This window comes from Ciona robusta, chromosome 4 (assembly GCF_009617815.1).
Source record: "Ciona robusta chromosome 4, ASM961781v2".
Taxonomy (NCBI): Eukaryota; Metazoa; Chordata; class Ascidiacea; order Phlebobranchia; family Cionidae; genus Ciona; species Ciona robusta.
The window spans coordinates 4,246,218-4,261,496 of record NC_143238.1 but is presented as its reverse complement, the minus strand read 5'-3'; the positions used below and the strand labels follow the sequence as shown (position 1 = coordinate 4,261,496).

Here is a 15,279-nt window from a genome sequence, read left to right as displayed (position 1 = left end):
TAGCTTGTCAACGAGGACGAGGTGTATAGTGTAAAAGCTATTGTGCTATAACGACTGTCATTACCTCGTCATGTAAAGACAAATAAGTTAGATGCAATCATTCAGTTTGATACCTAGCTAAAACAATTACAGTACATCAACATTTGCCACGGTATTTACCGATAAAGTTAGACGTAGGGGACCAAAAAGTGTCACGTCGTCGCTAGAGCATAACGCCACTCATTGCTATAGATACCAAGTAAAACAATTAGTAGCGTCTCGCGTTTCGTTGTTTGCATTGTTTCGTGTTTAACCTGTAAAGCTAATGGTTTAATACGTTATGTATTTGCTAGAAACATAGTAAAAGACAATGTAAAATAACCTATATCAATACTAAGAGGCGGTGTGTTGCATTTTATTTTGTTTTGGGTTGTTTTTTTATCTAATTTTATAAAATTTACTTTTGAATTAGGGCTTGCATAAAAATTATAAAACATTCTGGTTACACTGTAGCGGAAAACAGTTTTTTATCTCTAGTGCAAGAACAAATAACTCCACAATGAGTCACGTTGACCCAGGGTAAGATTTACGATATAATTCATATTAACCGTTTTAGTTTTTACACTATTTTGTTCGTTGTCAAGTAGAATTCAGCTGACTGTAACAAAACTAGATTACAAGTTAAACCTTTTGTTCTTACATTTTATTTATTTAAAAACTTTTATCGTACTCGCGCACTGTACCACACCTCGGCCCACACTATAATACTTTTTGGCTTGTAGACCACTTGCGAGTTATGACAGTCTGGCAGACCCAAATTTGACGGCATATTTCAACAACAGTCGCATGAGGAAGCATCTTATCAAATCAGGATTGGTAATTTGTGCTTTCTTTGTCCAAATATTTTTTATATAATTTTATTAAAAAAAGAACTTATTGGTTGGATAATGGTGAATATTCTAGTTTTTTTTGTTCTCTACTTTACTTACAAAATCAAAACATAGTGGCTTATTTTGTAATAGGCTGCTCGAGTAAATGCCACATTTATATTTTTACTTCGCATTGCGAACTGTTTAATATTGCACTGATATGTATAATATATTCTAGAATCTTTTGTTTGATTGCTAAAGGACTAAATATTCAGTTTTACTTACTTTAGTCTATTATTTTCCCACAACTTGATTACTTTACCATTGCTTCTAATTGTCTTATATTTACAAACAATAGAAGTTAGTTTAAATCGCCATGACTTGAAATTAAATATTGTTAGGTATATTTTGAGTTGGTCTGATCACTTTATGCCTAATATTTTTTACACACATTAATTCATTGAAATCATTTTGATCACAAGGTTACACGAAGAGGAGAAATTGTGTCAGAGAAAGTTTTTCGATTGAACAACGCTCGTAAAGAACATCAAAGACATGTCCGTGATTTGCTTGCTCAGTCAATTGTACACAAGGCATTAGACATGGAGGTAAACATAGTATTTGTACTTTTGTTTATTCTGGTTTTCCTCAGCACATGTTATGTACAGTGGTTATAGGTAACTTGATGATATTTTTACCTTTGTATATCCTAATGCCTATTTGTATTTATCAGTACTTCACTTTGAAAGACATAAAAAAGAAATGCTAACATGTAAAAATACTACTATATAAAAGTTATGCTGTATCCTGTAAGAATACTGCAAGCCAACATGTTTATTATATAATCACATAATATGTATACATAAGAGTTATTCAGTTCCTATTTACATCTTGAAAATCAAGTACTTGTCTGAAGTGCTAGTACTTCAGACAGAAAATGTAAAGATTTTCTAAGTACTCTGTTCTTGTATATTGATAGATAGGATATAGTAAACAAAAAAACGAAAATTAATTTTACATCTTTAAAGAGTTTAATAAAACAATTTTATTAAGTTAATGTTTTTCTATGAATTGTCACAGAAGTTTGCAATTAAAATTAACCTTACTTGCACAGTAGAGAATACACATGGGGCATGATACAGGCACTCCTAGGCCAATGGTCTCATGCTATGTTACCATGTAATAATAAATATATGTCATATTTAATTCATAAAATACATTAAGTTGATATTGTAATTTTGTAACTCTATTTAATGTATCTTAATTGTGAAGTAATAATCACATTCGTCTGTTCCTATTTAATTAACTATTATTTTACAGCGACACCGACAAATGCAAGTTAAAAAGCAACTTGAAGAAATTGGTAAAGTTGAGCGTGTGAGACGTGTTAGGGTGGGTGGGGTTTGAAATATTTTTTATTACATTCACATAATTTTATCAAATTTTATCATCTGCTATACTAAATATGTGGAAAGCTGTACAGTTAATAGCATAATAGCCAACAGCACTAGCGTGATGTTAATTAAACAAATTTATACCGTTTTATGCATTTTCAATTATTTTATTAAAAATAATCAAAAGCTGTTATAATAATATTGCAAATTATGTATGCCTGTTTGTCCATTTTTTTAGCATCTGCAGCTTACTCAATACCCTACCTGAGTACCCAAGTTTCAGTACTTAAAAGTTAAAATCCTTCCTGTATTTAATTTTTAATTTTATAATTACCAAAAGCAATGTTCTAATAGCAATTAATTCCAATAATTCGTACATTTTTTGTCTCATGTTTAAGTATCTGCTGATTTACCCAATATCATGCCCAAGTTCTTGTATTTAAAAGTTAAAGTTACTCCTTATATTTACAAAGGCGGATCGCGCACTGAGAGGAGATGAGGACATTCTTCCATTGTTGTCCCCAAACAGCAAGACAAAGAAAAGGCGGCCATTAACGGCCCCAAACATGCGTACACAACAAACAAACACACAGGTTTGAATTTGGTCTCATGTAGCAGTAATCAAGATTGGATTTCAGTAATTGTGTTTCACTTGGTAATGAATACCTCAGTAATGGGTGATTTGTAATTAATAAAACTATACAATTTTACAACAATACTACACAGAACTTATTGATAAAAATAGTCTGCACTCTTAAAATGAAATAGGAACATGATTTCAGTAACAAAAAGCAAATTTTTTAACTTAGTAAAAATTTTGACAAGCACCAGCTCTTATTACATGTACTGAAAACGCAACAGCATAAGTTAGAATATGTGTTACCCATCTATGGCATGCAATCTTACTTAACCATTTGATAGGAACAACTACCAGCAAGTGTTGGTTATCCAGCTTTACCCGGTGATGCTCCTTATAATACCAGGTCAAGTAGAATGAAGACGGCTTATCCGAAAGTGGAAATTGATACCCAGCATCTACACCAGGTAGTTTCAATGGAATTTGAATAGATATTTATTAAAGTTGGACTGTATATTTTATATGTATCTTGTTGCCTGCCAGATATATTATAAGTGTGAAAGAGTTGTATTGTGGTCTCAAAAGACTAATATTTTATCAAACAATTTGTGGAGTCCTACCGGTCAAGAATCGGGACAAAAAACGGGACTTGGTCGGAACGGAGAACGAGTTCGCAGAAATAGTCTGCAGATGGAGTCCTATATATACGGGTCAAGAATCGGGACAAAAAACGGGACTTGATCGGAACACTGGAGTCGGAACATGATAACAAGAACTTCACTACCGCGAGCACGTCACTTCCGGACGTACAAGGGTGTTGGGGTAATGGGCCAAGTCTGGCCTAAATCCCAGGTCCTCACAGACCTCACCCATACAGAATAGAATAGAATAGAATAGAATCAAACAATTTGCCAGAAGATCTCTTTCACAGTTATAATATACATAGCAGCAACAACATACATATAAAATAAAATGTCAACAGTGTGTAAATCTTACTATATTAAATACTTTAAAATACATTGAAATGTGTTATGTTTGAAATGTTAAACAATATTTTATTTCTATAGTTGGACCAAGAAGCACTTCGTTCATTTACTCTCAATCTTTCCAATTATGATCTTGGAAGTGGAGTAAGTCCTTACACTGTTCCTGTGCTCGATCCTGCATCCAGGGAGGCTCTTCCGGAACCTAAGAAACCGATTCAGAAGAAGAAGAAGAAATCAGAGAGCAGTAGGTCCTCTTTGGAGCAGAAAAGAGGAAAAAAATCTTCACAAAGATCAACTTTAATGGTGAACAGGGTAAGTCGCCTATCTTAAATAACATGCTTCTAGTGAGATCTATGCTGTAGAAACCTAGGTGTTTTAGGTATAGTATAGGCCATTAGTAGTCACAAATAGGTTGTATAACCCTGGGTGTTGGGGTAATAGGCCAACTTTGGCTAAAATCTCAGGTGCAATGGCAAGTTAAGCTAGGAAACGGAGCACACAATATGTCTATCATTTGTATTGTGAAACACCGGTTTGTGATTTTAAGTAAAGTTTTGTGATTAGGTGTTATGAAGCTAAATTGAATGGTTCTATTCTGGCCCAAATAACACGTACTAAGGCATGCCTGACTGTATGACTTTATTTGTTTAAAATACTGTATTTGATGCTGTTTTGGTATTAGGTCACTAAAACCTACCAAGCATATAATTAGATATGATATATACTCTGTAGCTATGAAGTACACAACACAGGTGTATAAGGTTTCTACAATATTAACTATTAATGAGGTTTCTATCAATTATTCAACTATGTAACTATTTTAAGCGCCCAAATTACCAACTACTATTGTATTATACTTACCCAACACCACATAACTATGGGTTACATTGAATCTAAAAGCTATCATTTTCTAAAGTGAATATTTAAAGAAATAGATATTGCTACAAATCTTATTTACGTATAGTAGGGTGGTGGAAGACAGAACTCCCTTAGCACATAATGTCCAAATGTCCAAATTGTGTTTTCAACAATTTACAACTGTCAATGGGAGTTGTGAAGATAGCATTAGGTTTTATTATTCTTTGAATGGTCTTTGTTTACTAAAAGGTGGCCCATCTTCCCCCACCCTACTACTATATAGCTGAGAATATATCATGTAATTAGTCCTTTAGGTATTATTAGACATTTAGACCCATTGAGCTGAAGGGAAAAAATTCAAAATCAAAGTCATTCTGTTAACAATTCCTTTATAACACAGCGTTCTTTACTTCTACATCGTCGTGAGCCACCCATGATACATCGGAGCCAGCCACGTACAATGTGCGTGATCACATTTAAATATCTCGGACAGATGGTTCACCTCGACTGTGAGAAGGAGGATCCACGAGATGAAATATCAGTGATGCAGCAACATTGTGGGGGGGAGAACTTATGTGTTTATAGCGGGAAACTATTACCTGGAGGTAGGTTGTTAAGCTTTGGTAGCATTTCTTTATTAAAAGTCTTACTGCTAGGTGAAATTTTCCCAAACCTTCCTGTTTTTACAAAGTAAGGTACTAAACATTTCCAGTGTTTCTGTTTTTGTTTAGAAATAAAACTACTTTTTTTTAAATAAATTTTTGCAAAACAAATTCTATAAAATTAAGTTCAAAGTGTCCAAAACGTCATTAAAATTTTTCTCTAAATACTTGCAGACAACTTCACAGTAGTTTCTCAACGTCACCGAAATTTCCCGTTTTCTCTCACATTTTATTTAAATGGAATCCAAGCTGAGAGACTGAGCGCATGCTGTGAATACAAACATAGGAAAGGACACAAACTTGGAGCAAAGACAAGTCACTTTGGATTTGTTAACTTTAAAGGGGCCAACCCATGTTACAAGTATGGCTATATAGTTTTTTTTTTGTTTTATGTTAATACATTTGTATTACAAAGTTTTATTTAAAATGTCTGCTTTCCGCAAAGAACCGAAACAAATATAAACATTTTCTTCTTTTGGTAGTTTCCTAATTTTTTTTGTTCTGCCTGGCAGTAATGTTGGTATTTACTTATAAATGTGGATTAAACATGGCAAATTTATCTATTATCCTCTCCAATTGTTCTTCTAAAGTAATCAATATATTGTGGTCAGTTAATCAATACAACAGCGCGCTGTTTAAACTAGTGTCAATATATTTAGAACTATAAATCGTTATATTGATATTTTTATGGCTCTTTTAAGGTGCTTTGTGACAAAAAATGGTTAAAATTATGAATGTAAAATAATACTATGTTAGAGAAATTAAAAGTATACCATAAAGAAGACAACATGGAGTTTTGATTTATTTGGAACAGGGGTATTCATACATCTGTATAACATTAATAACAGGTATTTTCTTCTTAGGTGTTTGGTTGCTCAAGGTCAGTTAAAATCTCGACCGAGTCAAGAAAAATATCCCAAACAAAATTCACAGCCTTGGAAGAAGAGAAAGCAGTCTAAACCTGTTTCTAGAGGTTGGTGTATATTAGTAGTTAATGACTTAATCAACCCCTACTGGGGGTATATTAAAACAGATCTTATAAAACTTATAAGAACCAATTTTTATTTTGTCTTATTAAAATTAAATAATATTTTAGCTGATTTTGGACCAAGTGAAAATAACTGTAAGTTTATTGTATTGCTTTTTTTTGTAAATTTAATATATTTAAAAAGATGCATTCATGTTTATTTGCAGTTATTTTAATATGTAGACATCACCTTTAAAATTATCCTTTTTGTTTACTTTGTGTAGATTCTTACGATGATGACTTTGATCAAGAAAGCAGCAAAAAGACGACAGATGATGACAAAAGTAATTATTTAATTGTTGATATTTATGAATCCTTTAACTTTAAAAGTTATTATTATATAGTTATACAAAATGTATTATTAGCTGGTAACATATGAATCAATCAATCTATTTAACGACCGTAATTTTGCTGTTGATTCTCTTCTGTTTTTTTTTTATTTTAATAAATATTATGATTTTTATTATCATTTTTAATAAAATAAACAAATATAAATACGCTATGCAATCGCTAACTATTTTAATTTCTTCAGAGAAATCTGGCAGCAGCACATCTTCAAGCTCTGAGTCCGATGTTAGCAGCGTAAGCAGTTTATCGGACACTGACGCTAAGTCACCCACCGATCGCTCAGCTGTGACCTCCCCTAAACCAACACAAGGTTTGTATTTTGTTGGTCTGTTTGATGGACCTCAATATTCCGATTACAATGTCATTGCAGCATATATGACAACTTATTATTAGTATGCCAGTAAATGCATAGGCGAAACATTATGTGTCACCCCTATTTTTTAAGCTTTATTATTATTAAGGTTCACCCAAAAGAGCAAAGTCTCCCCCACATGTCCCAACACCCCCTAAAAGAACCACTCCCCCAAAAAGTGGAACTCCAAATATTGGATTACCAAAAGCTGGCTCCCCTAAAGTAGCATCACCTAAATCTGCATCACCCAGAAGTGCTTCTCCACCCCCTAAACCTGTCCGTGCTGAAACCCCAACAAGCCCGACGCGAGGTATATGATTACTGTCATCTTGTATCTGTAATGCAATACTTTAATTAGTGCGTCTGCCATTACTTTATAGGTTACTGGTGCGAGGCTGGACAGTGTTATTATTGTAGGCCTATGTTTTCTTGGGCAAGACACTTAATGACAAGTTTTCCAACCCTGTGTTTTTTTCTGAGTTGAAAAATCAAAAAAATATTATCCACCCATTGATACATTTACGGCACCATTAAATGTTTTTATGTTAAATTCAGTATTGGTTTTGTTTGAATTGTTTTACCATAACCAATCTATAACCAATGACCAAATAAATAATAAAATACGATTATGCTTCATTTGTTGGTCAAGTTGTTCTTGTTATTTTTTTTGTGCTTGTTTTTTTCATTAGTCTTATTTCTTTGTTCCCTAATTATTTTTATCCTTTCAGTCTCACCCCCAGCTGAAGAAATATCAAGTGAGAGTTCAAGCAGTAGTACCAACAACCCGTTGGTTAAACTTGGAATCATAAAAAAGAAAAGTTCAAGCTCATCGTCATCATCCAGTTCATCAAGCACAAAGTAAGACTAACTATACTGTGTAGATACACAAATCATACAATATAGATCACAAAATAGATAATCCGAATTTGTACTGTTGCTGCCAGGCAGAGAATATTATATTAGGCAAGAATTGAGTGTCATTTACCCTGTTAAAAATGACCTAAATAGTTAAAATGTTGGTTACCAAAATTCTTGTGCTCACAGCCAAAATACAAGTATAATTTGCCTGGCAGCAACAGTAAAGTATATTAAGATTATCTATTTTGTGATACATGTTACCTGGTGTGTGACTTTATGCTATTTTTCTTCGGATTAGAACTTGTTTATTTAAAAAGTTCATTATATTATATTATAGTGTTTGTAGATGTAACGTGTAACAGCCACACCTTTTATCGAATAAGTTTTGTACTTCTGTTTAATTCATAAGCACTTTATACTAACTGTCACTTTACCATATTTCCTGTCTTTTCACTTTTGTCTTTTACTAATTTCAATGTATATAACCTAACTTGTTTTACCAGTGGAGGAACATCAGAAACAGAAGGAGAATCTTTTAATTTGCATCAAACACCGAGGAAAAAGGTCGATTCAATAACTGCAATGTACAAGGTGTGTTGAAAACCAAAAATATTAATTTTGTTTTGGATTTTTTTCTTTAACATCATCTGTACAGTAACTAACTACTATTCCCCTCTATTTTCTATGTTATATTGACATATTTTTTGGTATTTTGCTAAAATATTAGACAGAACTTATTTATCTGTGCTATAACCACTTTTATACCAATCTCATTGCTGTCCTATATTAAATTTACAATTCCCTAACTTTTGTGCATGCAATATAGAGTTATGTACTCCTAAACTTAAAGCAACATAAAAAGTCGCAACATACACTGATGTACTTGCAAGGTAAAATAAAAAGTTAGTTTCCTGCAAAGCAACTTAAAGTTTGTTATTCTCCAGGGCCACCGTACTGTGCATGTTTCTAACATTGAGCTCCAAGATAGCCAGGTAACTGAGCTTTGCACATACTTTGCTGAGGATCCTGCTTCTCTTATGGTGGAGTCAGTTAAGCTGAACAATTGTGCATTGGGTGATAAGCATATGTCGCGCATGCTGGATATATTAGCAAGATCAAGGACTAATATCAAGGTTAGTATGATGTACATGGGAAAACTGTAAGAGTTTTCTCTAAATATTTATTTAAAATAAACGTTTGCATGTTATATATGAAGTATATTTAACCTTAAAAATATGAAAAAATTAAATTAGGTAATACATATGCATTTTGTTTATTATTGGATTATCTGTTTGTCTGTTATATTGTCTGCTAATAAGACTAATAGTGTATCAGTATTTTTAGATACAATATATAAGTCAAGTTTAACCATAAATTTATATTTTACAGACCTTTGATATTGGTTCAAACAACTTGACTTCCTCAAGCATGCTTAAGTTGGTGAAGTTTGTTGAAACAACTCCTGTTGAAACTCTTGTGTAAGTTGCATACCACATGCTCACAGTGAAGCATATATTATATTCATTCTTCTTTATTTCCTTTTTTACTGTTAAAGTCTATTGGAGTGCCTCGTACCAGCGCTGGTAACAGCGGGTACCAACAGATTTAAAAGAACACCTGTGTTATAAAGACTTTCGCTGCCCATCATGCGTGTAAACAAGTTATGTCAATATAAACATGGAGTTGTTTTGTTACAGACTGGAAGACAACCCACTTAGTGATAGTGGGGTTGAAGCTCTCATGCAAGGATTGACTTCCATTCATCAAAACTCATTCAAGAGTCACAATGAGAAGAAGGCTGTAAGAAAGTTGGTTAATGATGTCATAAATGATGCGGAGAGTGAAGTGAAGTCAGATGGAAGTATTGATAAGAATGGGGTTCGTGGTTTAGGATGCATGGAGTCAAGAACGAATTTAAAAAAATAAATAAATGTAACTTATTTATCCTCGCATGGGGAAAAACAGTGGTTATAACCCAGCTACAGGTGATAGGTTTCATACACCTTGTGATTGCTTTCAAGATACCACACATCTCCTTTTGTGTTTTTTTTATTTTTTATTTTATGTCCCACAATTTAGATGAAGAATTCACAATGTTATTGGCTTTTCAAATTTTCTATTTTTTAGATACCAACTGCAGCCAATGCTTCTAGTTTAAGATCCAGTGTTGCCAATGATGCTTTCCCATTGGTTTGTTTATCACTGAATCGTGTAAAACTTGGTGGACGTGGCATCACTGCTATTGTGAAGTTCCTATGTGAGAATCCTCCACTCAAGTCTTTACATTTAAATGGTAAGTAAGATATAGAGGGTTTCAATTACCACTGCTTCCAGAAATATAAGTTAATTCAAATACCATATAGTCTAATTTAGTTTTAAAAGATCTGGAATTATAAGACTAAAGTTATTGTGTAGTACAGTGTTTTTTTGCTACCCGTAGTATGGATTTTCTAATGGTACATTTAGTTTAAATATTAACCTTATTTCAATCTAGTTTTACTCTGGTCTAAATCCTTGGTATTCTTGGTTGTCTTTGCACAGGGCCATGACAATATAGAATAGAAATATTTTAAACAAATCTAAAGTGTTTAACCATATAGAATAGAAATACATGTAACATATTAACTCAATACAATATAAATACATACCTCACACTCAAAGACACATACAGAATAGAAATACATGAAACAAACTGTTTAAAAACAGGCAACTCACTTTCGGGCACAAGTCTTGGAGTTTTATGGAAAGGACTTGGTGAAGGAACAAACACAGAACTTCGATCTCTTCTGTTACAAAGCAACCAACTCAATGATAGAGGCCTCGAAGTGTTTGGTAAATGTATGGAGAAAACATCATGCTTGGAGAGAATTGATTTTACTGGTGGGTTATGATAATGTAAAAAATGCATATGGGTGCATGGCTTGATGCTGCTACCACTGTGAGCATATGTGTTCTTGGGCAGGACACTTTACGCTCAATTGTGTGAAACAGAACATGCGTAGCTGTACCCGTTGTTGCCCTTTTTTACAATTTATTGATCTATATAGAAGCATGCAGAGACATAAATTTTATAAATAATTTTTTTAAACAGATAATGGCATAACAGAGGTTGGAGCTTCGCATGTTGTTAGTTTTGTTTCAAACAATTCTTCAATTCGTCATGTTTACCTATCGCGTGGCAACACTATTAAACGGAAAACTGTAAAGAAAATCAGGTCAATTTTATCAGAAAGGAAATCTGGGAAAAGTAAATAGAAGAGTTGTGATTTGTAATGCTATATGTAGTACAGGTAGGACTGTGTAAGTGTGTATCCATTTTATGAATTTTATGACTTAATTTTTTTGTTGTTGTTTTCAATCTTTTACCACTATAGAGCTTAATTTGTCATTTTAAATTTTTATTTTATTAGAGCTCAAATGTTGTTTAATTTTTAGGGCTTAAGCTCTGTTTTTATATTTGCATTAGTACAATGTTAGCTTAGGTCAGGGGTTCGTAAAACTTGGAATCCCCTTTTGTGGAGTGTTTAATATTAATAATGGGCTCAATAGATAACAAACCATTCTATGACCTATGAATAAGTTAAAAGTCAGGCATTTACTTGTAGTATTTTCACAAAGTTTGTCTCAAAAAGTGTAAGAACTCCTGTGTTAAATATATATTTTGTAAAGTATTAGATGTATTCATGTATAAATTGTGGGTTCTTGTATATTTTGAAGTGTGAATATTTGTATATATTTGGAGTATAGTAACTATAATACCTAATTGTAAATTTTCCTTTGCTTTGAGTTTCTGTAGATCATTGTACATTGTAGAAATACTACTTGTAATTTTGCTGTAAGAAATATCGCATTCGACATTAGTACAATACTGTGGAGCTTTATTCTCTTTAGATTTTTATTTTATACTTGATTTATTATTGCATGTACATAACTGCATACAATTAATTGCATCAAAAATCTGTGTTAGGTTGCATAGAGTAATTGGTAATATGGTCAAAATTTACAAAAGTTTGAAAACCACTAAACATGGTGCATTGATATTGTAATTATGTAACTATAAAATTTTGCATATTCTAAACGTATTTTAATAACGCAGTTATGGTGTGTTTTGTTCGGAGATTAATATACCAAAAGTTTCAAGCATATATAATACACAGTATTACAATCCACATATTACTAAGTTCATATATCATCTCTCTGTGATTAATAATTTTACTGATAAAAGTTGTGTTGACTGTTTAATTATGTATTTTATTGTATATCTTGTAGTTTGAATTGCTAAAATAAATGTAGCTTTTTAAGCAAGGTGGGGTTTTCATAATATATACATGACTGCGATTAGCGGCGTTATAGTAGGTAGGGGTAAAATGAGTTGTGACTTGTGAGGATATATTCATATAACTGTAAAATATTTTTTATGTACTGTCAAGCAGGACGATAAAAGAGAGTGTAAAAAGTCACCATTTTTCTCTAACCTACTATACTAAAATTTAAACTATAATATATGCACAGAAGCCATTTATAATGCAAAGAGTGATGTTACAAGTTTTATGTTTATTGATTACAAACTTTCTTAGAGCAGTTACAAGTTATACTTTAATTTAAAGTTGGCCACAGTCACTGATGGCGACTTTTTCCTTTGGTTTTCCACTGCCTGACCCCAAACTCTCCATTCTTCGTACTGTTTCCATGCCTTCTACTACTTCACCAAAAACAACATGTTTTCCATCTAGCCACTTGGTTACAACAGTTGTTATGAAGAACTGAGATCCGTTGGTATTAGGTCCAGAATTCGCCATAGATAGCAGTCCAGGTTTAGTGTGTTTGTGCTGAAAATTTTCATCCTCAAATTTTCCTCCGTAAATGCTTTTTCCACCCGTGCCGTCTCCACGAGTAAAATCCCCTCCTTGGCACATGAAGTCAGGGATAATACGATGGAATATAGATCCCTTGTAGCCAAATCCTTTCTCTCCGGTGCACAAAGCACGAAAATTCCCGGCCGTCTTTGGCACAACATTACCATAAAGCTCTATTACAATCCGCCCGACAGCAGCGCCACCGATAGTTATATCAAAATAGACTCGAGGGTTTGCCATGTCTATTAGATAGATTTTCCTTGATCTCAAAAACAATATGCTGCAGTAACGACCTTCGCTCTTGTAGACTGTAGAAGTGTAGAGTATACAGTAACGTTTCCTTTCAAATGAAGCCGCGGAAACGCGTCTGCGCTATCGTCTTTCCTGTAGCGTGTTGTCACATTAGTCATAATGGCTAATGTTTTGGAACATTGAACCCTAAGCACGGCCTACCAGATACCTAGTGAGTGGTACTCTAAAGTCCAAGTTATATTGTTTCTGCACGCGAATATGATTTTATCTCAGCCATTTTCTGATTAATTGGTGCCATGGCAACATAGGTTATCGCGCGCACTTTGAACGGTACAAGTGGGTTTAAAGCTAAATGCCGTTACCATTTGGTGTATGTATCATTGGGCAAAACATTTAAAGACAATTACTCTGAAGCAGAGTCCGTATGTTTATATATAAGAAGAGAGTTCTAATGACTATGCAAGAGTACCGGGTACTCAACTAAGGATATGTAAAAGCGAAAACCCAATGCTGCAGTAACGAGCCACATTGCTGCAACTAGCAAAGCATTTTGTTACACTTCCTCTCGAACAGAGAACGGCAAGCGTCATCATCATGATTTCTGACATGTGTTATAATATAATGAATGACTGTCATTGGCCCGCCGCGCGAGGACAAACCAAAGTGATAAACAAGTAACATTAATTTATGCAACTAATGTTGCGCGAATGTCATGTGACAAAACAGCTGGAAGTATTACTCAGCGAAACTTAACTTCCTGCTGAATCACCTTTTCGATTTTATGTTTCAATTTTCCGTATAATTAGTTTTTAACGGTGCTCAAAGATTCTCTCTGGTTTGCTTTTGTATATTAATCTAGTAGGTTAGGTTAAATACATTTTGAATAGGACTATTATGCGGGAAAACTAAAGCATGGCCGAGAGTGCGGAACGGAACTCTGATTTCTGCTCTAGTTTATGTAACTTGACAAATAACGATGACATTGAAGCAGTTTTAAAGGTATATATGGGTATAGTTAATTACTGTACTACTATTAAGATTTCATTCAGTTTTATAAATATAATGTGCATACATGGTTATAGAATAAACAATGCTTAAATGTTATGGCAACTGGCATTTATTTATCTGCACGTGGCAGGGCAAACAGAGTCATTATAAAATGGATTTCTTATTCCATACACCTTCTGCCTGAAAAATACTCTTTTAATTATACTGGTTAATTTATTTAACCTAGTAATTATCCATCACAGGGACAAAGGGGAATGCTGGCAAGAATTGAAAAAACGAACCACATGATACTTAACTGTAACAATATATCAGAACAACAATTAGAAATGATGACGTCAAGATATCGTAGACATACAAACGTTCTTAAAGATATGAAAAAAGATTTGCAATCTGTTCACGCTAGGATAAGGTAAGTTGGATTTAACAAATTGTCAAAAAAATTTAAAAAATAATTACCCACAAAATTCCATAGCTGGTAACTGAGGAGTGGGCACAAGATGTGTGAAACAAAACAACTGTGGTATAACGAATATCGTTGCCCTGCCATGCTATTAGTTTGGCTCGCCATGCGACAATAAATAATGAGCATCAGGATTATTAAAAACCATATATTAAACACAGATTAACAAGTAGAGTAGAAGTATAGTTTTTATAATTATGTTTTTTTCATGAAATTCGTACAGGCAGATAAAGAAGTATGGTTTTGATTATGATTAAATTTTTAAATAAAATTGTATATTTTTTACAGGCGTTTAAAACGAATCCTTGAGCTTAAGAATCCAGATTCATGGACAATAATAGAGGAAGAAGCAAATAAAAAGATTGTTTTAAAAGAAATGGAAAAAGACTCCCCAGACTTAATGGACTTTAACAATGTTTCGATAAATGACGGCAATCCTGAAGGAAAAACGTGACAAAAACTATAGTTTTAAAGCGTTAAAATCATGTTGCTGTGATACAATATTTAAAATCCTACTTATATTATACATTGAGATTACTATTTGATTTGTGTTTGTTGATTTACATTATGTTATATTCTGTGTTTTGATTTTTTGTTTATTTTACCACTGGCGCAATTGTTTATTATTATTATCAATGGTCAAACTTGAAACTGTCTACACTGTATTAATTAGTAAATATTGGAACTTAATTTGTTTAATAGTATATCAAACTATTCCGCCTCCATGCATTTTAAAAGTTTGGCGCCTATTATGTTAGTCCTATTTTATCGCATATGGACTGTTCTAGTTGTC

The 15,279-nt window shown here is 33.1% G+C and overlaps 3 protein-coding genes across 4 annotated transcripts; 2 read left to right on the top strand and 1 right to left on the bottom strand.

Annotated features, from left to right (window-relative positions):
* The first annotated feature begins 40 nt into the window (after positions 1-40).
* Positions 41-13,844, top strand: LOC149736840 (uncharacterized). Of its 2 annotated transcripts, XM_089876555.1 has the most exons (22): positions 41-558; positions 762-855; positions 1,331-1,456; positions 2,169-2,240; positions 2,716-2,835; positions 3,164-3,286; positions 3,887-4,117; positions 5,064-5,268; positions 5,500-5,686; positions 6,189-6,298; positions 6,422-6,448; positions 6,577-6,636; positions 6,885-7,010; positions 7,162-7,362; positions 7,781-7,910; positions 8,414-8,501; positions 8,855-9,043; positions 9,300-9,388; positions 9,608-9,788; positions 10,038-10,203; positions 10,617-10,790; positions 11,002-13,844. In XM_089876555.1, the coding sequence occupies exons 1-22, from the start codon at positions 539-541 to the stop codon at positions 11,163-11,165; spliced, it is 2,883 nt and encodes a 960-aa protein (XP_089732681.1). In that variant the 5' UTR covers positions 41-538; the 3' UTR covers positions 11,166-13,844. The 2 variants fall into 2 exon arrangements, with proteins under 2 accessions (XP_089732681.1, XP_089732682.1); XM_089876556.1 differs by lacking the exon at positions 6,422-6,448 and having other exon boundaries at positions 49-558.
* On the bottom strand, positions 12,445-13,006 carry LOC149736841 (peptidyl-prolyl cis-trans isomerase-like). The gene has a single exon (XM_089876612.1). The coding sequence runs from the start codon at positions 13,004-13,006 to the stop codon at positions 12,512-12,514; it is 495 nt and encodes a 164-aa protein (XP_089732738.1). The 3' UTR covers positions 12,445-12,511.
* Positions 13,782-15,211, top strand: LOC149736839 (kxDL motif-containing protein 1-like). Its single transcript, XM_089876614.1, has 3 exons — positions 13,782-14,017; positions 14,269-14,435; positions 14,775-15,211. The coding sequence occupies exons 1-3, from the start codon at positions 13,931-13,933 to the stop codon at positions 14,938-14,940; spliced, it is 420 nt and encodes a 139-aa protein (XP_089732740.1). The 5' UTR covers positions 13,782-13,930; the 3' UTR covers positions 14,941-15,211.
* The last annotated feature ends 68 nt before the right edge of the window (positions 15,212-15,279 follow it).

Coding starts and splice junctions, on each gene's coding strand:
- LOC149736840 (XM_089876555.1), top strand. CDS start 539: ATGAGTCACGTTGACCCAGG. Junction 4,118..5,063: donor CAACTTTAATGGTGAACAGG/GTAAGTCGCCTA, acceptor TTTATAACACAG/CGTTCTTTACTTCTACATCG. Junction 7,911..8,413: donor TCCAGTTCATCAAGCACAAA/GTAAGACTAACT, acceptor TTGTTTTACCAG/TGGAGGAACATCAGAAACAG.
- LOC149736841 (XM_089876612.1), bottom strand. CDS start 13,006: ATGGCAAACCCTCGAGTCTATTTTGATATAACTATCGGTGGCGCTGCT.
- LOC149736839 (XM_089876614.1), top strand. CDS start 13,931: ATGGCCGAGAGTGCGGAACGGAACTCTGATTTCTGCTCTAGTTTATGT. Junction 14,018..14,268: donor ACATTGAAGCAGTTTTAAAG/GTATATATGGGT, acceptor TATCCATCACAG/GGACAAAGGGGAATGCTGGC. Junction 14,436..14,774: donor TCTGTTCACGCTAGGATAAG/GTAAGTTGGATT, acceptor TATTTTTTACAG/GCGTTTAAAACGAATCCTTG.